This window comes from Delphinus delphis, chromosome 18 (assembly GCF_949987515.2).
Source record: "Delphinus delphis chromosome 18, mDelDel1.2, whole genome shotgun sequence".
NCBI lineage: Eukaryota > Metazoa > Chordata > Mammalia > Artiodactyla > Delphinidae > Delphinus > Delphinus delphis.
Genome location: NC_082700.1, coordinates 76129713 through 76157062, shown reverse-complemented (window position 1 = coordinate 76157062; position 27350 = coordinate 76129713). Strand labels below are relative to the sequence as shown.

At 51.5% G+C, this 27350-nt stretch overlaps 1 protein-coding gene across 1 annotated transcript; it reads left to right on the top strand.

The window, feature by feature from the left end:
* Positions 1–53: 53 nt before the first annotated feature.
* On the top strand, positions 54–27302 carry RAB20 (RAB20, member RAS oncogene family). The gene is made up of 2 exons (XM_059995509.1): positions 54–474; positions 26316–27302. Exons 1-2 carry the CDS (start codon positions 303–305, stop codon positions 26849–26851), a joined length of 708 nt encoding a protein of 235 aa, XP_059851492.1. The 5' UTR covers positions 54–302; the 3' UTR covers positions 26852–27302.
* The last annotated feature ends 48 nt before the right edge of the window (positions 27303–27350 follow it).

Sequence of the window (27350 nt, the reverse complement as noted above, 5' to 3'; positions counted from 1 at the left end):
GTCTGGGGGCGGGGCTGGGGGCGGGGCCGGGGCGCCCTGGACCTGGTGCCGACCGCCGCGGTCTGGGCGCCCGAGGTGGCCGTCGGTCTGGGTCCCAGGCTCCAGCCCAGCGTGGAGACGCGCTTCCTCTTCCGCATTCCCAGGCGTCCGGAGGAGAGGGTACAAGTTCGGGGTCCCCGCGAGTCCGAGTCTCCGCGAGTCCCGGGTCTGAGCAGCCTCGGCGCGTCCGGCTGCTCTAGCCGCACTCCGGGCGCACGGGCCAGAGGGCGCGGGAAAAAGGGAGGGGTGCCTCCTGCCGGAAGATGAGGAAGCCCGACGGGAAGATCGTACTTTTGGGGGACATGAACGTGGGCAAGACGTCGCTGCTGCAGAGGTACATGGAGCGGCGCTTCCCGGACACGGTCAGCACGGTGGGCGGTGCCTTCTACCTGAAGCAGTGGCGCTCCTACCACATCTCCATCTGGGACACTGCAGGTGAGGGGTGAGGGGCTTCCAGCTGGAGAGAAGCGTCCCCCAGGGCAGGGGTCCCTCAGGGCCGGGGTCTCCCAGGGCAGGGTCCCCCAGGGTAGGCACGTCCTGCCCCACACAGGATCCGGCCCTTGCTCCGCAGGTGTCTGCATCTCCGGGATCAGGCCCCTAGTCACAGTGTGGGACCACCCTTGGCCCCTCTTACTTGACTCCTTTGCTGGTTGGGAAACTGTTCAGCCACTGGGTGCATCTTAGCGACAGTCCCGGAGAACACCCTGGGCTCCAGAGAGTGTGCTGGTGACTTGCGTACCAGAGCACCCAGCCCAGCCAGCTAGTGGCAACCAGAGGCATTTAAGTGCTCCCACCGACAGGATCTCAGCTGCTATCCACCACAGCCTTGCTGAGGGGTGAGCAGAGCTAGTATAAATTACCTGTCCTTACAAAAGAGAAAACAGAGGCTCTGAACTCCCTGAGGGTTTAGGCAGGAAAGTAGGAAGCAGAACTCAGTTCTCCTCCCTCAGTGCCAGGCATGTCTGCATTTTCCACTTATCAGCCGCGTGATCTAGGCTCGTGTGTGTTATGGGGTTTTGAAGTGATTGTCTGTAGAAGCATTTTTAAGATAGGTAATAATTATTTTTGGTGCGTGTAGTATATTTGTGTTTTTTCAAAAGTACAGTATATCAGAGGGTCTTGATTCAAGCTTTCAGTTTGTTAACTCAATAATTACACTGACGTTAGAGTGTTACAATAGAATATATTTCCTTCCCCGTGAAAACGAATAAGGTACCGCAAGTAAATAAACTGTAAATAGTATGGCCCGTTTGCAATGGGCATGGCTTTTTGAAAGCCTGAAACTTTAAGGTCTGACTTTTTAAATGTCTGCACGTAAGTTTTTTATTTGTTTTGTTTTGTTTGATTTTACCTTGTGCCGTGCGGCTTGCAGGATCTTAGTTCCCTGGCCAGGGATCGAACCTGGGCCCATGGTGGTGAAAGCACAGAGTCCTAACCACTGGACTGCCAGGGAATTCCCTAAATGTCTGCACTTTAAGAAGTGATATGTATTCTGGAAGGTCTGGTCCAGAATTTTAAAATTGCCAACTTGGGTGCACCAGTCAGCTGAATAAACAGGATTATAACTCACCTTGTTTTTAAAACTGAATTCATGAAGGCCGCTCTCGGACGTCTACCCCTCCTCTCTCCCTCCTGCTTTCTCTGCTGCTGTCTTTTTTTGTTGTTATGGCTGTTAACATCTTGACTAATTTATTTGAAAACATGCTCTGAAAACAGCCTCTCCGAGGTACAAGTGTACCTTCCCTGCTCTGTTCTCCACCTCCAGGCTTCAGAGTGAGTGAAGTTCCTCTAAGATCCGTTACCTAAGCGGACTCTCTGGCACTAAGCATTTGGTAGCGGTGGAACGAGGGCTGTAGAAATCAGACCACGTTAACACGATGCGTCTGCCTGTTTGGTACAAGGCTGGTCCTGAGGCTCCTTTGGTTGACTGGTTGGGCCTCACTGCTGTCCTTGGTTTATAAGAGGGTGATGCAGGGTTGGAGCTGGGAGACCCAAACCCAGAGGCCTCTGGTGGCTGCTGTTGGAAGCTGACCTTTACCACGTGGTGTGGTGTTTCTGGAACAGGAGCTGACCGTTGGTGTCAGCAGGCGTCTTGGCATCCAAGGTATGAAGGAGCAGTGTAATTTCGATCAACCACTTTCTTCTTCGGTGCCAAGGACGTGGTGCAGCTGGATTCTCGACTGCCAGAGAATTTTGTAATAAGGCTGATGAGATGTCCTCGGTATCTTGTTGGGCTCCCGGGGGCAGCGACTCACTTCCTGGCTGCCCGGGCTGCCGCCTTCTTCCCGGAACCCTGAGTGTGGGCACTGGGGGCCCCAGGCCCCTTCTCCACATTGCTCACCTCCTGTGTACACACATTCAGGGTGACCGAGGCTCAGAGGCAGCAGTGACACAGGCCACCTCTGTGCCTGGCTCCCCAAGGACGGTGGGGTTATGTGCAGCTTGGAGGGAAAAGGCAGGTATGAATCTTTGCCTCTTAGGTAATCCTTGTTGGAAATGCAAAAGTTTAACTTTTAGGCGATTCTCTCTTTTTTCCTCCTTTTGCCTTGCCCTTAAACTTTCTTTATATTCCACATTGTCTTCTAAGTTGCGTTCGTTTTAATTTTTGTAGCTGAGGCAGAAGGACGGGGACCAGCTAGAGGGTGCACGGTTTTGATCGCCACTCTTGGTCACGTGGCGTGGGTGGGGTGGGAGGGTGTTGAATAAGAAAAATGACAGCTGCTGCCCGAAGCCTGCCGGCGGAGCGGTGCGTGAGCCAGAGCGCGGAGAGGAGATTTTCTGGGCTGTTAGGTAATTCTCTTAGTCAGCTGGCACAGGACTGCTTCCAAGGGAGTGCGACAGTAGATGGGGCTGGAGCTGGTTCCACCAAGTTTCTCGAATTCTCCCAGGCTCTGCGCGTTGCCCAATTCCAAAGCCACTTCTGCATTCATTACAGCAGCATCCCACTCCCTGTATCAGTTTTAGTTTCCTACTGCTGTCGTAACCAATGACCACAAACTTAGTGGCTCCAAGAGAGGTGAGATTCAGAGCACTTGATTGAAGATCTTTCCCTTGAACAACTTTAGTGCAGCTCAGGAGAGGATGCTGCAGTTCCGGGTCATGAAATCGCGGTTTCTGTGGGAGGGGAATGTAATTGCTCACGCCGTGAAGTTAGCTAGGAGGTCTGGGCCTCCTGTGCAGGACCGAGAGCCTGCATCCTGTGAACGGCTGTGCTGTCCTGGGGGAGCATCTGTGGGGCGTGGGGTGGGGCGTGAGTGAAGATGCCAGAAGACATGGACTGTCCATCTGAGGACCACGAGCCCTGGTCACGCTCCTTCTGCTCTGCGTGGAAGCCGCAGCCCCCTGCCCCGCTTCTAGATCCGGGGGATGGTGGGGATGCTGTGTCGGAAGTGGGGTTCGTTCAGGTTGGAAGAGGCGGCAGCGTTGTGGACCCGCCTGGAGAAGAGCCGTCTTTGCCAGGGGACGCAGAGTTGCTGATCCTTGACACTTTGGACCGGCCTGCGAGGGCTGCGTGTTTAGCCTTGCGAGACTGGCACAGAAGTGGGTGGACAGCCCGTGCAACGTGTGCACGGAGCCAGTGGTGGAGGACTCGGCTTTTAGCTCTCTTAATTTATTAGTGCAGCTGCTGAGTGCGTTTTGAGGTCCTAATCCTGACAAGCAGGATTGGTGTGACACGGGGCATCTAGCGGATGACCTCCCCTTTCTGCAGATCTGGGGGCTGACCTGGGCCTCACCGTTGCCCTACGTAGTGTTATTGGCGCCCCGCCCACCCAGTGTTTTACAGCAGCAGAGCTGAGTGGCTGCAGCAGAGACCATAGAGCACAGAAAGACAAAAACATTCACCCTGGCCCTTTGCAGAAATAGTTTGCTGACTCCTGGTTTAGGTCACATAAAAAGGAAAGTACTTTTCTAAAAGTCTTTCTGTAGTTTTAGAAACTCCCCGAAGAGTTTAGCATTTAGGGATTGAGGAGACCCCTGGTTCAGTTAAGCTCTGACACGCAGCTCTCAGATTTCTCCCGGGTGTCCACTCAGAGCTAGATTGGGGGAGGGTGGGGCCTGGATTAAGATTAGCCTGGGCTCCTACTGAAAAACTGTTCTTGGAAATAAATCTTAGATTAGGTTCGGGATCTGGAAGCTAAGCCCGCAAAGCCTGTGTTGTAGGTGGTCCACGTCTTTGTGGGTGGTCCATATCTTTGTGGGTGGTCCATGTCTTGGTAGGTGGGTCAGTGTCTTTGTAGGTGGTCCATGTCTTTGTAGGTGGTCCACATCTTTGTAGGTGGTCCATGTCTTTGTGGGTGGTCCATGTCTTGGTAGGTGGGTCAGTATCTTTGTGGGTGGTCCACATCTTTGTGGGTGGTCCACATCTTTGTGGGTGGTCCATGTCTTGGTAGGTGGGTCAGTGTCTCTGTGGTGGTCCACATCTTTGTGGGTGGTCCACATCTTTGTGGGTGGTCCATGTCTTTGTGGGAGGCCCACCTCTTTGTGGGTGGGTCACATCTTTAGCACTACTGAAGATTCTGAATGGGCGTCCTCTGGGGTCAAGGCGTCATTTGTAGAATTCCTTTGCTTTCTTGAGCAGAAACAGTGACCTGAATATGAATGTGGGTATTAGGGTAGGTGGAAGAAAATCTACTGTCTGGGCTCAGCAGGGTGGACAGAGAGCCATTGTACGGAGAGATCTCAGAGGACGAAGGCTGCCAGGGCGCAGCTGCACGTGCTGGGAGGTCCGCCCGGAGTCTCCCTGGAGGAGGTGCTGGGAATTCTGGGGGTGGGTGGGGGGAGGTATTTAAGGCTCACTAGTGTGGTGCGATTCGGGAGACTTTAACTAATTGAGGTCCACCACATCTGTGAACTAATAGCTGGATCATGTTAATGTCTCTGGGCGATAATTCCACGCTTCGTCGTCTTTAAGTTCGCAGGAGACATAGAACCTTTGTGATTCCTAATTGAACCCCTCTCACCTGGCTGAGACTTCACAGAACTTCCCTCTTTGTGAAAAAGAAATTTTACACACGTGTACATGTGTGTACATACATGAGTTTAAAGGAGTTTTTGTTCTTAGAATGAGGGCTTCGTCACTGTGATGACAGACTCTCGCGGCCCCCTTCCTCTTGTCCTCCTGTTATGGAGTCAGGTGCCTCAGGGCTGAGCCAGAGGTGCTATTTGGAATCTGTCACACGTGCCCTGTCCGCCTCTGTTTTCACCTTTGCTTGTGGCATCTCTCTCTCCGGGACGTCCCCTCTCCTGGCGATCCCCAACTTGAATTTTGTCTCATCTTCCAAGGTCACATACTTTGTGAAGCAGTCACGGTAGCGCCAGATTCCTGCTTGCTCCGGACTGTACCACCACGTGACCTGGTGTGCCTTACTGCGTTCTGCCTTTTATCTGTTTTGTTACCGGTTTGTCTTTCCTCTGACTTACAAGCTCTTGGAGGGAAGCATTTGGGTTGTATTCATTTTTACGTTCTCCACAGACGAGCATTTTACTCTGCAGTATTTTCTTTTTAAGCTTAAGTTTTGCTGGATGAAGTCGTTGAAAGCAATGGGAACAATTTGGAGCGGCCGAAGTTTGCAGTTTTATGGTCTTAATGATGTATTGACTCTGAATGATAAAATCAGTGTAAAAATGTCATTGTCATGGGCCTATAATGCAGCCAAAAATAGGCCGGTGTATGCCTGGTGAGGAAACACTGGTTCCTGACGTCAATTATATGTGCTCTTGAAACAACTCTTCAGAGACTCCTGTCTCTTTTGACTTTGATATATTACGAGTTTGTTTAGAGACGGAGAATAACATACTGGGACTCCTGTTTCTGGGCAGCTGGAGCAGAAGTACTTTCCCCTCCTCTTCCCACTAATTACAGCTAAAAACTTCGGGGTATTATAGATAAAACAAGCATAAGAAGACTCTGAAAGATGGAGAGAAGAGGGCAGACTGCCCAGGGACCTCGGGATCCAAAGGGTGACCCCGTGGTGAGCTCCCTGGGTTTCCTTTTTGCCTCATGTATCCCAGACTTGGAGCTCAAGAAACCAGAAATTTAGAAATGCCAAAGGCTACGGACAAAACAAGACAAAAAAGGCTACTCTCTCACCCGAGGACCAGGAGAGAGGTAGCACAGTAAGACAGAAGCCTTTTAGACACTAACTGCCGTACTCTAGCCAACACACAGGAAACACTGGACCCACACCCACCCAGAAGGCCTTGCAGGAACGAGGGCTTCCCCCCTGCCTGGTGGTAATGAGGCACCCCAACTCCCCCACTAGGGGGTGTTGGAGAAGGCTTGGTAGGGTGGTGGGCTCTCATGTCCGGCAGGTGGTAACAAGCTGCCCCCACCCTGCCCACTTCATGGGGCCACGGGAGGCTACGTGGGAAACTTGGGCGTTTTCCAGAAGAGAGGCAGTACGTGCCCGGCCCCTCAGCTCATGCCGAGTTGATGTCAGAGGGAACCAGCCAAAATGCAAGGTTTAAGTAAGACCCAGAGTCTCATAACGCAGTATGAAAATGTCCAGGTTTCAATCAGAAATCACTCATCGTACAAGAACCAGGAAGATCTCAAACTGAATCCAAAAAGGCAATGAATAGATACCAGCACCAAGATGGCAGAGATGGCAGCGTTATCTGACCAAGGCTTCAAAGCCACCACCGCAAGAAAGCTTCCGTGAGCAGTAACCGTCGCACTAAACCAATGAGAAAAAATAGAGAGGCTCAGAAAAATAGATCAAAAGAAGACCTCGTGGAAATTTCTGAGCTGAAATAATACAACCCAAATAAAAGACTTGGTGGATGGACTCAGTGAGGGAATGGAGGAGAGAGAGGAAGGAAGCCAGGAACTGGAAGATAGAACCATCAGCTCACCCGATCTGAAATACGGAGAGAAAACAGAATGAAAATGAACAGAGCCGCAGGGACCTGTGGATAAAAGATCTAACATCGTGTCATTGGGGTCTTGGAAGGAGAGGAGAGAGGGTGGGGCTGAAAAGGAATAGCAGGAATAATGCCTGAAAACTGTCCAAATCTGGCAACACACATAAACCTGAGGATTCCCGAATCCGAGAGCATCACAAACAGGATAAACCCAAAGAAACCCAAACTCCAAAAACTAAAGACAAGGAAAACATCTTGAAAGCGGTCAAAGGAGGAAAAAAGATTATAATGATGGCAGATAACTCATCAGAAACCATGGCGGCCAGAAGGAAGTGGCACAGTACTTTCCAAGTGCTGAAAACAAAGATGAAGACTATTGATTTATTTAAAAAAATTTTTTGTAGAAGTATAGTTGATTTACAGAGTTGTGTTAGTTTCTTCTGTAAAGCTAAGTGACTCAGTTACACACACATATATACGTTTTTCATATTCTTTTCCATTATGGTTTGTCACAGAATACTGAATATAGTTCCATGCGCTATAGCGACCTTGTTGCTTATCCATCCTACTTATAATAGTTTTGCCTCTGCTAATCCCAAACTCCCAATCCTTCCCTCCCCACCCCTCCTCCCCCTTGGCAACCACAAGTCTGTTCTCTGCGTCTGTGAGTCTGTTTCTGTTTTGTAGATATGTTGATTTGTATCATATTTTAGATTTCACATATAAGTGATATCATATGGTATTTGTCTTTCTCTTTCTGACTTACTTTGCTTCGTAGGATGATCTCTAAATCCATCCATACTGCTGCAAATGGCGTTATTTCATTCTTTTTGATGGTTGAGTCATATTCCATTGTATATATGTACCACATCTTCTTCATCCATTCATCTGTTGATGGACATTTAGGTTGTTTCCATGTCTTGACTATTGTGAATAGTGCTGCTATGAACATAGGGTGTGCATGTATGTTTTGAATTATAGTTATGTCTGGGTATAAGGACTATTGATTTATAATTCTTGTTCATCTTCAGTTCCAAAAAATGATTCTGGAAAGACGTGCTTCTGTTATATATGCCACAACCTTGACTCAGAACTTCTCACCTGTTCTCTTCTTTAAATGACAGTATAAGGCAATTTAACGTGCAATTTAATGTGCTATCGTTTAATGTGCTATCGAGGTACACCTTGGAGTTTTCCTTCCCACATGAATTTTAAAAGCTTTTGGCTTTGTAGCTTAAAAATCCACAAGTTTTGCCTATATAATAGTTTTTGGGTGTTGGTAGATTATCTTGGTTTGTTTTAAGTAAGGTTTATTGAATGTCTGCACATAAGCAGTAAAGTTCACCCCGATTTTTTAGTTATAGGAGTTTTGACAAACATATACAGTTGTGTAACACAAGCACAACCCAAATACAAACTATTTCCATCATTTAAAACAAATCCCTGGTCTCTCTGAGTCACCTTCTCTACTTACCCCAGCCCCTGGTAACATGGATCTGTTTCCTGTCCCTATAGTTGTCTTTTCTTTTCTTTTTAAAATATTTATTTATTTATGATTTATTTGATTTATTTTGGCTGCTCCGGGTCTTAGTTGCAGCATTCGGGCTTCTTCGTTGCGGCATGCGTGTGGGGTCCTGTTCCCTGACCAGGGATCGAACGCAGGCCCCCTGCGTTGGGAGCGCCGAGTCTTACCCGCCAGACCACCGGGGAAGCCCCTATAGTTGTCTTTTCTAGGAGCATACAGGATGGAGCATCTTGAGTCTAACTTCTTTGGCTTAATGCATTTGAGATCCACCTGTGCTGTTCAGTCCTGTTAATTGTTAGTAACGTTCCACTGTATGGACATACCATCGCCAGTTATCCATCCACCAGTTGAAGGATATTTGGGTTGTTTCAGTTTTGAGTGATTACGAGTAGTCACTGTAAGCTTTCACATAGAGGTTTTTGTATGAACGTCAGTTTTCACCTCTTGGGTCAACCACCTAGGAGTTAGACGTCTGGGTTTTATAGTCAGTGTATGTTGAACACCAAGCTGACCCAACACCACTGGTTAAAAAGCCAGTGCTTGTTTTAGCTTCCATTGTTGAGATACTTACATTTCCATGTACCGACTTGGGAGATAGTCTGTGTCGTGAACTAGTTAGTTAGCTCTTAAACACTTATGAAGAGAACGGTCTGTTTCTTGTTTTTCTTAGCTGACTTGACGCACCCACATGTGGGCAATTAGGCAATGAAAATTTCGCTGATTTCTCTGCCAGCGTCACAGAAGTGTTGCTGGAAAGGCAGGGCGCTTGGAGAGAGGCACAGGGAAGAAAAGACCCAGATTATAAGCTTTCAGCCTTGGCCATAAAACAGACAAGTTTAATGGCTCCCTCTGTCTCATCAGCAGAGTCCTTTGGAAAGAGGTTCACGCGTGGAGGCTGGTGACAGCTGCCTCGGCCACTTATCCCCGTGTTTTCACCCAGCCTTCAAAACCAGCTCTTCTCTGAGAGCTGCCTTCCTGCCCAGCCCAAGCGAACCCAGCCTCACACTAGTATTTCTCTTCCAAGAGAAGGCCAAGCTGAGTGTGTGTCTCCTGCAAAGCGTTTCATAAACACTGGTTGATCTGTTCTTTGGACCAGGAGGAAGTGGGTGTGAACTGGTGGCTTCCCTCACGCTGGCCTGGCCTCTGTGGGCTGGCCTCAGGTCTCTGAAATAGCTTAGCTGCCCACTGCTCAGTTTCCCATTCTTTTGGCTCAAATAGCCTTGGACCTATGAGCAAAGTGGAACTCAGCGTGGACCTCTCTGGGTTTGCTCGCAGCAAAGATGAGACCAGTCGGACCATTGCAGGAGCATCCTTCAGCTCTGGAGGGTCTTCATTTCCGAGCACAGCAGGTGTCAGTAAACTTGGCATATCCATTGCAGGTACCCACGTCGCAGGGGCACGCAGAGTCCGGTGTAATCCTGTAAAACTAGAGCAGGATTTAAAGATCCACTTTTTCAGCCTCTTCCTCTTTCAGATGAAGAGACAGCCGCGGGAAGTTATTTGTCCAACGTCCGAGGACCAGTTGGTGCAGAAAAGGGGCTGGAGCTAGGGACCTGTGACTCCTTGACCAAAGTCTGCCGCCTTTCCCTCTATCGTGGACGCTTCTTTTCATTTTAGGGGCCCCTGTGCTTTAAAATCCTCCCCTGCTACAGTCTTCTCAGAAATCAGGGTGGTGTCCTGAGGAAAGCTGGCTTGCGAAGTGTTTTCCGAGGCCGTCCAGGTTGCTGACTCACGGCCCTTCCTTCCTGGGGCTCCTGCCTGTGTGAATAGCAGGGATTACCTTGGCTTCAGCGGTGCCAGACACCATGCTGAGTGCTTTGGGGACCGTATCTCTTATTTCCTACAACTACTTTGTGGGGTTGGTATTTTTTTTTTTTTTTTTTTGCGGTACGCGGGCCTCTCACCGTTGTGGAGCACAGGCTCCGGACGCGCAGGCGCAGCGGCCGTGGCTGACGGGCCCAGCTGCTCCGCGGCATGTGGGATGTTCCCGGACCAGGGCACGAACCGGCATCCCCTGCGTCGGCAGGCTGCGCCTCTACCGCTGCGCCACCAGGGAAGCCCTGTGGGCTTGGTATTTTTATCACCTCCCTTTCGCAAGCCAGGAAGCTAAGGCTCAGGTCATGCTGAATGCTGGGGAGCCCGGATTGAGGTCGGCTTCTCATCGCAGTTAGTGGGTTCCTTTCCACTCTTCCCACCACTGCGTGGGTGCCCAGGCACTTAACTTCAGTGCCCTCCGCGGGCAGAATGCTCCCCCGACACGCTGCCCTGGAACGCCATCCACGGAGACCAGGGTGAGATGCAGACTGGCTCCCTCACGCCTGGGTAGCACCCAGACAGAGCAGAACAAGTGAAGCAGCACAGCGGGCACTGACAAGAAGAGAAGGAGGCCTACTGCCCTCGCCCCCCGCATGCCCGCGTGAGCGCGCGCTGGACCCGTGACGGAGGATGGATATTATTAGACGGCCAGTGACTAGCATTTACATTTAAAACTTTTGATTTCAGTGGCCTGCGTTAGAAGTTTTGATTTCCGGTTTGTCTGTGATTTCTCATCTGCTATTTGAAAGAGGGTGCGGGGCTGGGACCTCGCTTTTTTCCTGGGTTCATGATATTTATTTGGTTCCCCATTGTTGAAGGGCCACTTGTATTTCCACAAATGCCTGAACCCAGGCATCAGAAGCATTTCTGGGGGCTTCCTGGTGGCACAGTGGGTTAAGAATCCACCTGCCAATGCAGGGGACACGGGTTCAAGCCCTGGTCCGGGAAGATCCCACATGTCGCGGAGCAGCTAAGCCCGTGCGCCACAACTACTGAGCCCACGCATCACAACTACTGAAGCCCACACGCCTAAAGCCCGTGCTCCACAACAAGAGAAGCCACGGCGATGAGAAGCCCGCGCACCGCAACGAAGAGTAGCCCCTGCTCGCCGCAACTAGAGAAAGCCTGCGTGCAGCAACGAAGACCCAACGCAGCCAAAACTAATAAATTAAAAAAAAAAAAAAAAAAAAGCCCTTCTGTCTTGGAGAACAGGCCTGGCGGAGGAAGGCGGCCTCAGGCCTGTGGTGTGTAGGTGCCCCTGCTGTGTGTGGGTGACTGGAGGGCATTATTAGGGACTGGGTTAGAGTTGAGGGTATGTGATGGTCACTCTTCTTTGTGGAGAAAGCAGTTCGCCTCCATTTGCACAAGACTTGATCATTCCTGGGCTGCTCTCTGCGTGTTCCTGTTTTCCTCCGTGAACCCAGGGCTCCTGCATCTGTGGCCCGTGGACACCTGTGCCCTCTTGACGTCTCTGAGCTGCTCGTGACATCGGTCGGGCTCCCTCATTAGATGAGATCACCAAGGTCTTTAACATGTGTTTATTTTTTGCATCTGTGGGAGAGTTATGATTTTGCCCTTTCTTGAAAATCGTCTTTTAACACGTGTCAGGGTGGAATTGCTTAAACAATGCTTGCCCAGATCTCGTTCTTGTCCTAACAGAATTCAGAGGCCCTCCACCGCCATTAAAGCTCATCGCCTGGCGTTGCCTTACCCGAGGTATTCCTGCCGCTGTCGGGGTTATGAGCTGCTTACGTCCTGCGGGTCCTTGAGCAGCTGTGTGGCTGCTCTGGGCCTCTGCTTCGAGATCCGTACAGTTGTGCCACTAATGGTGGGGAGGACGAGGTGCATTACGTGTGCACGTGCGTGTGTGTACTGTAGGTATATGTGTGTGCGTGTGTGCACGTAGGTATACGTGTGTGTCTGAATGTGTTGTACATGTGCATGTGTGTGCATGTAGGTATACACGTGCATGTGTGTGTTGTACATGTCTGTGTGTGCGTGTGTGTGCAAACCCATCTAGCTTGACACTCTGCGTGGCGCTCGGAGTGACACTGCAGCCAGGGTGGGCTCTGTGCCGACCTGAAGGGAGCACGAGCTGACTCGGTTAGAGGAACGGGATTCAGCTGATTGAAGGAAACTGGTGAGGATGCCATCCCAGGGAGTCAGGGGACAGCAGTTCTTCCTTTCTGCCTGGCCGCTTGTCCCGAAAAAGGACAAGTCCATGTGAATGGAGGACGTTTTTAACACTTTCTGAGTTTCTGTCGTGACGGGAGCCCTCCTGTGAGGCTCTTGCTTCCGGGGTGGCTGTGAGTGGTGTGGCCTCACATCACGGTGCCGTGTGTGGCTTGTTTTCAAAAACCCCTGGGCTGTGTGAGGATACGTTGCTCCCACTTTTCAAAGCCTGTTGACCTACTGTTCTCTTAGCCGGGCCCCTTTTCTATAGCAATTGCAAAAGCACATTCCGAACCTAAGTGATTTCCAGTCTGATTAACTCTGGTTAGTTACTGTGTGACCGCGGGCCCCGGCAGTGTCGCCTTTCAGCTTCCCCAGTTGAGCAGCTGCTCTGTCTGTAGCTGTTCCCCGGGCGCCGAGGACCAGGGAGGGGGCGGCAGAGGGGGACGTGCAGACGCGGCACACGCAGGGCTGGGCTGCAGGGTTGGCCGTGTTACTGCTGCACGCGTCTTGGGGTGATGAGAGCCTCCCGGGACTGCTCCATGGTCACCGTCCCCCTGCCACTGCTCCTCGTGGGAGCCCCAGGGCGGCAGCCGCAGAATCCAGGCCCCGCCCAGACCTTCCCAATGAGAACCTGCATTTTAACCGCATCGCTAGGTGATTCAAGGTCCAGGTCATGAGCCTGGGCTTGCTGCAGCCGCGGGCAGATGAGCTGTGAGTTTCCAGAAGGGCAAGGGTCAGGCCACTGGCGCTCGCTGGCGCTGTCTTTACATGCAGTTCTACCATATCTGTCCATCATCTTTCTACCTGTCACTCATCTGTCCATCATCTTCCTTCTACCTCTCTATCGTCTGTCTATTTTTAACCATAGGGGATTTTTTTGTGGTAAAATACACATAACACAACGTTTTACTCATTTTTAAGTGTACAGCTTGCTGGTATTAAGCATGTTCAACTGTCACCACCATCATCTCCAGAACGTTTTCATCTTCCAACTGAAGCTCCAACCCCATTAAACACAAAACCCATCCCCCTCCCTCCAGCCCCTGGTAACCCCTTTTTTGCTTTCTATCTCTGTGAATTTGTCTATTCTAGGGAATTATTTAAAATGTTTACTTTTATGTATAGCATAATATCATTATATTTAAATATGGTAAACTGAGTTCAAACAGAATACTTTGATATGATTGATTTGAAAGGGTTTTTGCACTGTTAAATTGATACAGTTATATCTAGGTACCCAATCATCCCCAGAAGGTGTTTCTGATTTTACAATGTGTGTCTATGGAAAATGTACTTTCTAGGGAATTTTATTAGAACACACCCAATCTGTTAAGCAAGAGGTACCTAGACATTGTAAACATACGTAAGATCCTTTGTTTCCGTAGGACTGTTCAGAAAAGGTTTCATATACTTCCCTTGGGTTAGAATTACAGCGCTCCCCGCTTATCCTTGGGGGACGCGTTCCGAGACCCCCAGTGGATGCCTGAAACTGTGGATGGTATCAAGCCCTATACATGTTATATTTTTCTTATACGTACATACATATGATAAAGTTTAACTTATAAATTAGGCACAGTAAGAGATGAACAACAATAACTAAAAATAAAGTAGAACAATTATAACAATACCCTGTAGTGAAACAGCACACAATTCAAAACATGACTTGCTTATTTCTGAAATTTTCCATTTAATATGTTTGGACTGTGGTTAACCAAGTGTCATCTGAAACCTCGGAAAGTGAAACCTCGGAAAGTGAAACCTCGGATAAGGGAGGTGATTGTAACAGGAAAACATTTGTTCTCTGCTGTGTATTTCTCAGAAGACTTTATATTATGGAGAAGAAGACAGACACATTCTGTTAGAAATAACTGGGGTATTGACTGAGTGGGGTACTCCAGATAAGAACCCATTCTAGATAACTTAATATCTTGAGAAAACCCTTTATAGAGTTAAAGAGTTTTCTTAACATGGTATTTGCAGTTCAGTCTTGTCTTTGAAACAAGTTAAAACTTGCTTCAAAAGATCTGAAATGATTTTAGTTTCCTGCTTTAATAAGTAGAGAATTTCGCAAATAATTGACTTTTTCTTTGATAGTCTCTTTTTTTTTTTAACCCCACATTTGTTTATTTATTTATTTTTGGCTGTGTTGGGTCTTCGTTTCTGTGCGAGGGCTTTCTCCAGTTGCGGCGAGCGGGGGCCACTCTTCATCGCGGTGCGCGGGCCTCTCACTATCGCGGCCTCTCTTGTTGCGGAGCACAGGCTCCAGACGCGCAGGCTCAGTAGCTGTGGCTCACGGGCCTAGTTGCTCCGCGGCATGTGGGATCCTCCCAGATCAGTGCTCGAACCCATGTCCCCTGCATTAGCAGGCAGATTCTCAACCACTGCGCCACCAGGGAAGCCCCTGATAATCTCATTTTAAAAAGTAATTCTCACAGGACAGCAGAGTATCTGTTGAAGGTAAAGGATATTGGATTTAATATCCTGGTACGTGAGAGTTTTTGTTTTTTAAAGTTAAATCTGTTACGTAAGTGTATTTTCTTTGGATTTGCCTTTTTTCTTAATACTAGAGTGTTAAAGAAGGTCCCTTTATTTGAATTATTTGGTCTTGTTATTGAATTATTTTTAGTAAATCCATGTCTGAAAAGAGTGAAGCAATTTGAGAATTAAATTCCAGTTATAATTATATGACCTTGAGAATTATTTCATGAAGCCCCGTCAGTGAGTCACAGGCAAGGGATTAACTCATGTGCAGGTAAGTATTTGGGGGGTTCGTACGGCATATGATGTATTCTTGGTTTTTGTTCAGCCTTCAAATTGCGAAACAGAAACAGCAGAGGTGACACGTATGCTGATTTGGGTAAATGTCATTGTATATGTATTGAAATGCGAAAAGAAATCCGTTTTTCTGAAACACTTTTCCTCTTCCCCGTATGTTGCCATTTCTTTAGTTGGAAATCATTTGGGGTTTGGGTTCCTTTACTTATAGAAGGAAGAAAGTCTCATTTTACAGGCGTGGGTCAGGATGACCTTCGTTAAATAGTTGCTGATTGATCTGGTAGTCAGATGAAATGGAAAAGCTGTTTTTCATTTCATTACTAGTGTAAGCCCGTGGGCTTCCTAGACTCAAAGAATAATCATTGGCCTTTGTGTCAGGAAGCACGGCTATGTTTAGAATGCCTTTTAATGGTCACAGACGATTAAGAACAAAACTAAAGGACCTATAAATGCAAGCAACTAAGTTGGATTATTGGATTTAAAATAATAGTTTATCTTTAAAGTGTTATCTCATCACCGCCTTTGACGGTGTCATTCATTAATCTGTGTTGAGGTTTTAGGTCTTCCTTCTGGCAGAAAAGATACCCCAGTAATATGGTGGGGTAGGATTTTTTTCCTTTTCAACTTCTCGACTTTCATCTCCAGCTGGTGGCTGTTGGATCAGTCTCTGCCTGCGTGGAATTTTCGTGAGGTTCCTGTAGGTGACCCTCAGGCAGGGCAGTGGGAAGGGTCTGCTCCCTGGGTGATTCCGCCCGGTCGCTGAGGCCAAGCTTTAAGCCCGCGTAGATGGGAAAGTGCGGGGCAGCCTCCAGCCCCGTCTTGGCGTTGCTGTCACCATCTGAGAAGAATCCCTGCAGGGCGTCCACACCCTGTGGGACGTGCTTCTAGCGGAGGACTCCTGCTTTCGCTGTTGGTGCTTCTCTTGCCTTTTGGGATTTGCTCAATTTCTGATGAGAGAGCTATTGCAGAAAGCATCCCATTGTTACTTATTCTAGACTTTGAAATACTGCCATTCTTTTTCGAGCCCAGTTTTGTCCCGCTAACCCTTCTCGGAGCAGGACTTGATCTGACAGTGCAGCCCCTGGACCCTGGACCCTGGACCCGGTGGCCGGGGTTCAGGACCCGCCTCTGCCGTTCGCTGCCTGTGCGCCCCTGGCCTTTGTGCTCCTCTGTCAGCGTTTGCTTCAGGCCTGGGGGTGCAAATGAGGCCACAGTCCCCGCCAGGGGATGGGAGGGAGTAAATGGCCATGCGTGTAAAGGGCTCGGACGTAGTGAGTGCTGTAGATGGGTTAGCTCTTGGGAAAGTTAAGCACATGCAGTGCACTCGCTCTGAGAGCCAGAATAGCTCCCGGTTCTGTTCTGTCTGCTTGACGAGGTCCCTCCATGTGGACATTGTTCCTTCTTCTCCAGGAAGTCTCAGTCTTTGCTCTTAAAGCCCTTCAACTGATTGGACGAGGCCCACCGACATTATGGTAGGTGATCTGCTTTGCGAAGTCAGTGATTGCCGATGTTAATCACACTTAAAAAAAAATACCTTCCTGGCAACATTTAGACTTGCATCGGACCACAGAGCCGGGCACCACGGCCTGGCCACGCTGACACGTAAAATTAAGCGTCACGCACGGCACAACGGTCGGTGGTGGATCACCCCCTCGTTTCCCGGAGCCTCTGCGTGGGGGGTGGGTTCTCAGATGAAGTGTCCGTGCCCTGTTGCCCCCTCAGTTTGCACACACAGGTGGAGGCAGCTGTGCCCAGCAGTGGCTCCACACAGCCGACCCCTTTTATCACCCTGGGAAGACACGTGGACCCATCTTCTGACTGCATGAAAAGAGCTCTAAGCATCTGTTCTTTGCGAACGTTCCTGGGGGGCAGCTGTTTCCACGGCTGTTCTCTCACCAGATTCGCTATCAGTGTAGAGACACATACACGCAGAGGGAATGTTCCAGATCTTCCCTGTGACTGTAACCTGTAGTCAAATCGCGTCACACTGAACACAATGGAACTAAAGTCATCCTTCAGGTAGTATTATTTATAATGCTGCGGGTGGAACTTGGAAGCTTTAGAAAAGGATTTTGTTTCATGTTTTAAGCATCTCTCAGAAGGGAAGGGCGTCACTGCTCATTCTGGGCTGAGTTTCTCCGGGCTGTGCTGGGGCCCATCTCTGAGGTCGCCCTGGAGTTTTAATTGCTCCCCTCTCTGGTTCTGTGGATCTGGGTTTTTTTATCTTCATGTTGCCACATCGATATTTCTGTGGGCGTTTTTAAAGTTCCTCTTTCTTTCACTGTCTGCACTTAGATTTCCTGGTAGACCTCACTCTACCAGGAAATCAGGATCCGCTCCCGGTTCTGTTCTGTCTGCTTGACGAGGAATAAGGAATAAGGGTCGTTTTGATTCTCACCCTGAATGACTGCCTCTTACCTCCCACTTCTGCTTAGCGGCTGCACGTCACATTCTCCGGGGGTACTTTTAAAGGGATTGGACACCCACACCCCTGCCCTGCCGGATCCCAGCTCCTGTGCTCTGGGGTAGGGGGTCCGAGCGTCCCTAGTTTTTAAAAGCTGCCCCCTCCCCTGTTTAAAATGTGCAGCCAGTGTTGTAACATGGTTTCTGGCGGCCGTACCACCCATTGGGTTATTTAAAACTACTTAAGCCAAAAGGACGCGACGCTCGGGGTGGTCATCTGGCCAGAGGACGCTGGAGCATCGAAGAGAAAGCAATCAGGCGTTTGATCTTCATTGTCTAGCAGCAGGTTGGGGTGATTGTGGCCACTGACCTCTGTCCTCCTGCCCTGGGCTGGTTTTCAGTTCCAGTTACGCAGTGGGTAGCAGCCACATGACAGAGTGTCCCCGAGAAATGGGGAGAAGGTCGTCCTCGGAAGGCAAGCCTCATACACATACGGAAGGTGTAGGAGATCGGTCAGCAGCAAAGGTGACCAGCGGGCCCCGGGGGACAGTACATGTGCTGATGAAGAGCTCAGACGGGGGCGGCCCTGGGATGGTGGAGCCGACCCTGAAGTTTGGGAGGAATCTGAGTCACGGTTTAATTAACCAGCACTCACGGAGGGCTTCACACGCGCCAGGCACAGCTCCAGCCCATGGAGTAAGTTAATTCCGTTTTCACAGGCCCCTTTGGGTGGGTACTGTCCACATTTGGGTGATGGGAAACAGAGGCCTACGGAGTAAGGACCTGCCCCCAGGGCACACGGTGAGGGTTAATGCAGACAGTCTGTCTGGGAGTTGGGCTCTTTGTAGGCGGTTAGACCTCAGACGGCCTGGTCTCCGGTACCGTGTCCTGGCTCTGGGCTCCACCTTCCTGCTTCTGTGGGCCACATCCTGTGCTTTCTGTGCCTTGGTTTCTCCCTCTGTGAAATGTGGGCAGGGGAAGGCCCACTTGGTGTGGTTACTGGGGAGACGGCGTGAGTTTGCTGAACGCCGAGGACTTGTTGACGGTTGTCACGTCGAGCCAGCTTCCTTCCGGCCATGAGTCCAGTGTTTCCTGTACCTGGGCCGGGAAGGGATGATGGAGATTAATCTCTCATCCCCTGTAGCAGACCACCCCATTGGTATCCTGGGTTCCCACTCCACATGTAGAGAATGGAATCGGCTCTCTGGGGGAATGGACAGTGCCTTTCTTGATCTGTGATTCTGAAGACCTGACTTGGGGCTCCGGCAAACCTGTTAGGTCCTCCCCCGGGACCCCGTCCGCTGTGGCCAGCTGGCCTCCCTCTCCAGCTGCCCTGGACTCGCCCATCCACGTCCAGCCAGTTTTGTTGCATATCAGGAGTTCGTTCTAGGATGTGTCTGATCGGATGCTGGTGGTATTGTTAACAGATTCTGTGTTTCTCCTTAACCATCAGGATAACTCACGCCCACCCCTGAACTGTGTTGGCGACACCAAGCTTAACGTGTCATTTCTTGTTTGTTAATTTTATTTTATTGTGGTAAGAACCTTTAAGCTACCCTCTTACATGTTGTTAAGTGCACGTTACACTGTGGCTGACCTCAGCTACCGGGTTGCGTTTGCACAGCTCGTCTCCATAAGTTTTGCATCGTGCTGGTGAAAATTTATGCCCGTGGCTAAGTGACTCCCCATGTCCCCTCCCCACAGACCCTGGCCACCACCATTCTGCTGTTCGGTTCTATGAATCTGACTATTTTAAATGCTTCCTAGAAGTGGAGTCGCGCAGTGTTTGTCCTGCGACTGACTTGTCAGCACCTCCAAGTTCCTTGCGGCTTTATTCACTGTAGCCATGAATGGAAGCAACTTACATGTCCTTTGACAGATGAATAGATAAGGAAATGTGGTCTATGCATACAATGGACTATTATGCAGCTTGAAAAATAGAAGGAAATTCTGTAATATGCAACAACGAGGATACACCTAAGTGAGACAGTCACTCCTTGATTTGCGTCACAGACAGGCCAGAGCTCCTGGGCAGTCCCACGTCCACCCGTCCTGAAGCCCTGCGGTCCACCCACGGCCAGGGAGCCCAGGCCGCTTCCTGGAGGTGAAGGAGGCTGGGCCCCTCTCTCCGACCCCTGTCTCCAATGCCATGGCAGGCTGTACGGCAGGGGCCACGTACGCCAAGCCTGGCAGCCTGACCCTCAGCTGTGCTGGTTAAACTGGAAACAACTTGTGATTTTTCTTATTGCCGCCTCAGGGCTGGTGCAGGGTTAGCCCAGTGCCCTGGCATCCCCAGAATTGGACCACGAAGTAAAGGAGACTGCCAAAACTCCTAGAGCTGCAGCTTTGGAATTGGTGCTAAGGGACCTGGGTTGGGGAGAGAAGGGGAGAGAGAGAGAGAGAGAGAGGGAGAGAGAGAGAGGTGGAGAGAGAGAGAGACAGAGAGACAGAGAGAGGGGGAGAGAGAGAGAGAGAGAGAGGGACAGAGGGAGAGAGAGACAGAGAGAGAGAGAGAGAGAGACAGAGAGACAGAGAGACAGAGAGAGGGAGAGAGAGAGACAGAGAGGTGGAGAGAGAGAGAGACAGAGAGACAGAGAGAGGGGGAGAGAGAGAGAGAGAGGTGGAGAGAGAGAGAGAGAGAGAGGTGGAGAGAGAGAGAGGGACAGAGGGGGAGAGAGAGAGAGAGAGAGGTGGAGAGAGAGAGAGACAGAGAGAGGGGGAGAGAGAGAGAGAGAGAGAGGGACAGAGGGAGAGAGAGAGACAGAGAGAGAGAGAGAGACAGAGAGAGAGAGAGAGAGAGAGACAGAGAGACAGAGAGAGGGAGAGAGAGTGACAGAGAGGTGGAGAGAGAGAGAGACAGAGAGACAGAGAGAGGGGGAGAGAGAGAGAGAGAGGTGGAGAGAGAGAGAGAGAGAGGTGGAGAGAGAGAGAGGGACAGAGGGAGAGAGAGAGAGACAGAGAGAGAGAGAGACAGAGAGACAGAGAGAGGGAGAGAGAGAGAGACAGAGAGACAGAGAGAGAGGTGGAGAGAGAGAGAGACAGAGAGACAGAGAGAGGGGGAGAGAGAGAGAGACAGAGAGAAGTGGAGAGAGAGAGAGACAGAGAGAGAGAGGGGGAGAGAGAGAGAGACAGAGAGAGAGAGGGGGAGAGAGAGAGAGACAGAGAGAGAGAGAAATACCCGATTTGAGTACGTGGGAAGGGAACCTGTGAGCATCCCAGTTCAAGCCCATCACCGATGAGGAAGTCATCGCTCTGAGGGGTCCAGGAGCTGCCATTACAATGGGCTAGCACCAGGGGCCTGGCTTCCGGCTCAGCGCACATTCACAGACTACTGGAAAACTTACTCAGCAGCCTTAGGTTCCAATACGCCCAGAGCCAACCGCAAGCGGCCTTGTCTCACCACCTCCCCACTTAGTCTTCACCGCCTCTGTGATGCCAGAAATACCAGGCTCCCACTTAAATGCAATTAGGACTAAATTCAGAACCTTTGTTCCCTGTCGGACTAGCCTGTCTGATTATGGGCACGACGCTCCTTTGAAAGCAGCCTTAAAGCTCCAGATTACATCCAAAATGATATTTAAGAATTTCAAGCATGGGGGGCTTCCCTGGTGGCGCAGTGGTTAGGAATCCGCCTGCCAATGCAGGGGACACGGGTTCGAGCCCTGGTCCGGGAAGATCCCACGAGCCCGTGCACCACAACTACTGAGTCTGCGCTCTAGAGCCCGCGAGCCACAACTATTGAGCCCACGTGCCACAACTACTGACGCCCGCATGCCTAGAGCCCGTGCTCCGCAACAAGAGAAGCCACTGCAATGAGCAGCCCGCGCACCGCAACGAGGAGTAGCCCCCGCTCGCCACAACTAGAGGAAGCCCGCGCACAGCAGTGGAGCCCAATGCAGCCAAAATAAAATAATAAAATAAGTAGATGTGGTGTATATATATATATATATATATATATATATATATATATATAAAGAATTTGAAGCATGAAACTGCATAATTGTAAATTCTTTAGCTGGGGTAACGGCATTTGGCTTGTTTGCGCTGGTTGATGGGGAGCTGGCAGACCGTGGGGCTTGATCAGCAGCTCTTGTCCACCTCTTTTCAGGCTGGCTTTGGGATGCTTTAGTTCCTACTTCCTTTAGTTATTCTGCTTTCTCTTTGGGTATTATTATTATTTACTTTTTTGGTTTTTTAAAGGCAAACCAGACATTTTTATCTGGAAAGGAAAACTATTTTGGGCCTAGGCATGAACAGGTGCCCGCTGTCCTCAGAGAACTATGTAACAGAGCTGGAAGCGATTCTCCCGGGATGGCCGGCACGCCACTCTGTCACCCTCCTGTGAAGTCTGGCGGGTGGGAGCTGACGGCATTTTTAGCTGTTGGAAAAACCTCTTGCTGCCAGGCTCACCGTCTATGAGATGAGCCTGTGTGAAAGGAAGGGTCCCAGCTCAGTGGTAATGATGGGGAAGCATTTCTTGGTTTTCTTTGCTTCTTGGCTAAAGTTTCCTATTGCCAGTTTTGGAAGACGCGTTGCTCTTCATCTCCCATGGGGGTCCACGAAGGGATGGGAGAATGCTGGTTGGTTTCTGCCCGTAAGCTCACAGTGTAATTTGACACGAGACTTTCATAATTAAATTATTAGTCAGAGGGCTGACCTGCTGTTGGTATGCAGAAGGAGGGAATGTGCTCTTCGGGTGCCAAATTCCGGAGCACCCCGAGGGTAGGCAGGCTGCCTTTCCCAGCAGAGCGGGGCAGGAGCCCAGCAGCTGTGAACTTGCTTTCCAGGAAGTGGCTCTAGTCCTCGGGACCACTGCGGGATCACAGGACGCGTGCCTCCAACTCCTGCCGGTCCTGGCCGGGGCGTCACCCTCTCCAGTTTGCCTCCCCATCCGATCACTTGGGGGCCACTTGGGGCCTCGCTGGAGAAGCAGGTCCCTGGCTTGGGGTCCTGCTCCGAGCGAGGGAGATGATGGCTGTCAGATGTAGCCCGTGTGGCCCTTCTGGGCGCGGCGTCCTTCTCTGCAGGCCGCTGTCTCCAGGGCTGGCACGTTGGCAGCCGGCTGAGGCCAGCATGTCGCCGTTTCAGAATGATTGGGGTGGAACTCCTCTGTATTTCTTGGCCGTTTGGCTGAAACCTGGTTTAACGGCAAAGATCGCTATATTTTGTATAAGTAGCTGTGTGGAGGTGTCACGCCTTCCATACGAGCTGCGAAGACCCCTGGACCAGGGCTTCTCCATTTCTTTTGTGCCACGGATCCCCTTGTATCCGAGTGGCACCAGCCTGTGACCCTTTTTCTGAACTTCAACGCATGCCATAAAACACCAAGTTTTCCCAGGAAACCAGGTTTTCTTTACGGGCAGGTCTAATAGCCGTTGAGATTTTGAGCTGACGATAGACATTCACAACTGCAGTGTGGCTTGAAAGCCTCTGTTATTTCTGTCGGCGACACAGCACAGGGTTTGCTTCCTGTAGCCATTTCTGGTTTGTTGCAATGTGTCTATGGAAGGAAATGCTAACTTTCAGTTAGAGGATGGTGAGGATAGAGATTACACCTTTCCCCGTTCAAGGTCATGGACTCCTGGCCTCTGTCCCCACTGTAGTCAACGGGGGGCTCTGTAGCCCAAACTAGAGACTGCAGCAGAGGAACAGCCTTTCATCAGAGGCAGTCGGGGGGAATCTTGAGGTGGCTTGGCTGGGGGCTGCTGCTGGGGTGAGCTGGGGGTTTGGTGCTTTGCCTGATGGAGAAGGAGCCCTGGGCGGGGGGGTCAGGTGCAGGATGTCAGGGATGAAGTGTTGGTGTTACCTGGGGAGTGTGGACTCAGATGGTCGCATTGTGCAGGCACGTAAGAGCTGGGCAACTTTCAGTCCACTGCCGTCACTGACACGGGGGTCTTTGCATCTGCATCCAGGACAGGGGCAGACGATCCCACCCTGACCCTGTCCTCCCTGGTGCCTTGTCTGCCCACCCACCTGCCCCACCCGCCTCGTCCTTCAGGGAGGAAATGTGGTCCCGCGGGCACCGAGAGGGTGGGGTGCTTTGGAGGGTGGGTGGCACGGAGCACAGAGGCTCAAGGCGCAATGATTGTCTGGGGGCTGCTGCCTCACATGCACCCCACAGAGGAATGAAAGCAAACTCCGGGCCCGGTTCTTCGGGAGTCCGGATTCCAGTCAGGGAGAGGCATGTCAAGGGTGATTGATTAGGTCTGCAAGGACCAGTGAGTGTGGGCAAGTGCGCTTCAGGTGACATCAATCCTGGGCTCCTCCGTGGAGCAGGGTGGGGTGGGGGCCCTCCCAGGGAGGCCTACCTGTTATGGTGTCCAACCTCGTACTGCTCACTGCACACCATGCCAGTAAATTGAGAGACAAGTTTTTGGGGCAAAGAAAAACCACTTTATTTGCAATTCCAGCGGACCGAGAAGACGGTGCACTGGCGGTCCCAAAGACCCACCTTTCCCAATTATTAACAGAATCCAGGCCTCTTTTCTACTGAAACGGCAGGGGGTGTGGCTGGTTGTTGCACGTCCTTGGTGCCTGTATCCTTGGTTCTCGCAGCTGTCCACAGGTCAGGGCACAACGTTCCTATAAATCTCCAACAAGACAGTTGTTATTTTTCTGTTCTGCAACTTTATCTCTATATGAATGGAAAAGAGTTATACCTTTAAAGGTCAGAGCCTGGAGAATGGGCTCTCCTGCATATTTCAGGCTCTAGGCAACATTCTTTTACAAAGGGGCAGAGCCAGCATGACTCAGCACAGGCGTCAGAGCCCAGGGTTAGTGCCAAAGGAATAGATCCAGTATGGAGTCAGGTTTTCTCTTCTCTGTTACACACCCAGGTCCAGGGGGTTTTCCCTCCGCCCATGGAGGGTGTGAACTCAGACGGCAGCCGTAGGAGGTGTGATTGGTCCCGGGGCCTGGGACGGCTTCAGGAGGGGCCCCGTTTTGCATTTATGAACTTCCCTCCATGGAGTCAGTGAACCGTCTTTCCATCGTGAATGAGGAAGAAGGGAAACCAAGGGGGCCATTGGGGAAAACCTGGGAACAAACGTGGTCACACTTGGCCTCCGGAGACCCCAAGGTGAGGGGCACTGGCCTTGCCGCTTACTGTGATCTGGGCCTTTTACATACAGGGCTTCCAATGATTTGATATGAAGGAATAAAGGTATTCAAGTGTGACGAAATTTCAGTTCTTTGGGGGTTTAACCCATCAAGGTTTTCCCTCCCTCCCTCTGTCCCCCTCCCTCTCCCTTGCCCCTCTCCTTACCCTCTTCCCCTCCCCCAGTGTCTTCCCCTGGGTCTGCAGTTCAGAGTAAAGGTGGGAGTTGAGATGGGTGCAGGGTGTGAATTCGGCCTCTGACATGGTTGAGGCTCCTACCACCTAGCAAATGAGAGCAAATTGTTACGAAACAAACCAAGAAATCTTACATGAGAGAAAAACTGTGTTGTCCTTTTTTTAAAAAAAAAAACACATGGAGGGGATGATTTGTGGCTTCACTTACACAGTACATTAGTGGCACCGAGCGCGGGGCCGGGGGGTGGGGGGCGAGTAAAGCCACAGGTCCTGTCCTCCCTGGTGGAGGCAGGTGTCTGTTAGCTGCATGACCGAGACCTCCACTTGGGGCTGTGCTGAGCGTCTGCGTCGGGGCTCAGAGGGACGAAGGACAGGCCGGGACAGAAGGGGGACCTGGAAGGGGGCCAGGGCCCCCTGGGGAGTCACAGTCAGCAGAAGCCCCGGGAAGTGCCCACCCTCTCCCCAAAGGACCAGAGAGAAGGAGGTCGGCCCAAGGGAGATTTATGCTGTGTTCTCGCTGTGACGTGTCCAACTTAGAAAACACCCATTTCCCCTTAAAACTGAAAAGGCAAGGAAGGCCTCAGCCCCTGCACAGGGGCTGTCACCTGGGGCCTGTGCAGCCCTGATTGGTGCCCACGGGCAGGGGAGGGAGGGAGGAAGAGGTGGGAGGAGGTCTGGGGGGCCCGGGGCCGTCTGCATCCGCTGTCACTTCCCCACTCTGGGAAGGCCGGGGCCCAGGCTTCAGGGGTGGGGCCAGCCGTCGGTGACGGGATGTCCATACCTGCTTCGCCGTGTGGCGTGCACAGCGGCGCCCAGCTTGGCTTGAAAGTGAAGTTGCTCTGTCTGTCTTCCCTCAAAGAGAGGGCATTTCCTTACTGTGCGTGTTCTCTGTTCTGACACACTCACTTCTGAGGCCTTCTCCAGGAGGTCCACAGCCTACGGGTGGGGAGGTGGCCTTGGAGGTGGGGCAGGGCCTTGGGCCCGGGGAGCTCTGCTCTCCCCGGGAACGCAGACTTGCCTGGTGCCACGTCAGCACGACTGCCACGCTGGGAGGTGGCACAGAGTGTGTCATCGAGAGGAGCAGGACCCTTGGCGGGAGCGTCGCCGGTAAACATCCCCGTGTAAGACGCAGAGATAGGAGCAAAAGCCACACCACCGCCCATTGGGGGAAAGCAGGGCCCGGCTGTCTTCCTCCGTCTCGTGGGTTCACTGCGGTGGGTGGACGGGGCTGTGCAGGACCTGCTGGCCGTGGGGACTGACCATCACCCCGTCTTTCTGCACAGCATGGTCTCCATCCCGTTCAGCTCCAGCCACACCTACGTTTGGGGTCACGATTCCATGGTCCCTCCCAGGGGTCCCTGGTGGCATGGTCGGGGGGCACTGCCAGAGAGGAGAGGTAACTGTATCTTTCTCCCCCCTCGCCCCCAGGGCGCGAGCAGTTCCATGGCCTGGGCTCCATGTACTGCCGGGGGGCGGCCGCCGTCATCCTCACCTACGACGTGAACCATGCCCAGAGCCTCCTGGAGCTGGAGGACAGGTTCTTGGGCCTGACGGACACGGCCAGCGCCGACTGCCTCTTCGCCATCGTGGGAAACAAGGTGGACCTGAGTGAGGAGGGGCCCGGGGAGGGCGACCAGGAAGGAGGGCAGGGCCCTGGGCTGGCTGGCGGCGGCGGCTGTGCAGCCCCCAGGCTGCCGAAGCAGGTGCAGCCGGAGGACGCGATGGCCTTTTACAAAAAGATCCTCAAGTACAAGATGCTGGATGAAAAGGACGTGCCGGCCGCGGAGCAGATGTGCTTCGAGACCAGCGCCAAGACCGGGCACAACGTGGATCTGCTGTTCGAAACCCTGTTCGACATGGTGGTGCCCGTGATCCTGCAGCAGAGGGCCCAGGGGCCGCCGCAGACCGTGGACATCACCAGCTCCAGGCCGCCCGCACGGACCAGATCTGGGTGCTGCGCCTGACGTGCCCAGGCCCGGCCCCCCAGGGTGCACGGACGGTCAGAGGAGAAGATCGGGGCTCACTTTGTAGAACTGCACTCGGAGGAGGAGACCGGGTGGAAATGCCAGCCAGTAGCGAAGGTCCCCGTGACTGGTCCCCCACGTACATCGCTGCCCTGGGAGGTGGGGAGTGGACGAACCGTCCAGGGGAGCCCCCTGCAGAGCTGGGCTCCCAGAGACCGCCGTCCCCTGGCTGCCCTGGCTTCACACCTGGCCTCTGACAGAAGGTTTTCGGCTGTCTCGGCACCTGTGTGACTTTCAAACGTTTCTGCTCACTGTGATTTATCTTCGGTCCTACCATTCGGTACTTGTACCCTGATGCATCGTAATGATTCTCGATAAATGTTAATTTATACAAAATCAGGAATCAATGTTTTTTATATCGGTTGCAGCATTGTGAGCCACACGTATTATTAAAAAGGATTTTGAGAAGAACTTTGATTTAGACTTTATTTGTGCTCCC

Excerpts from the sequence above, each read along its gene's own strand:
- RAB20 (XM_059995509.1), top strand. The coding sequence starts at position 303 with ATGAGGAAGCCCGACGGGAAGATCGTACTTTTGGGGGACATGAACGTG. Across the intron at positions 475-26,315 it reads CTCCATCTGGGACACTGCAG|GGCGCGAGCAGTTCCATGGC; the intron begins GTGAGGGGTGAG and ends CCTCGCCCCCAG.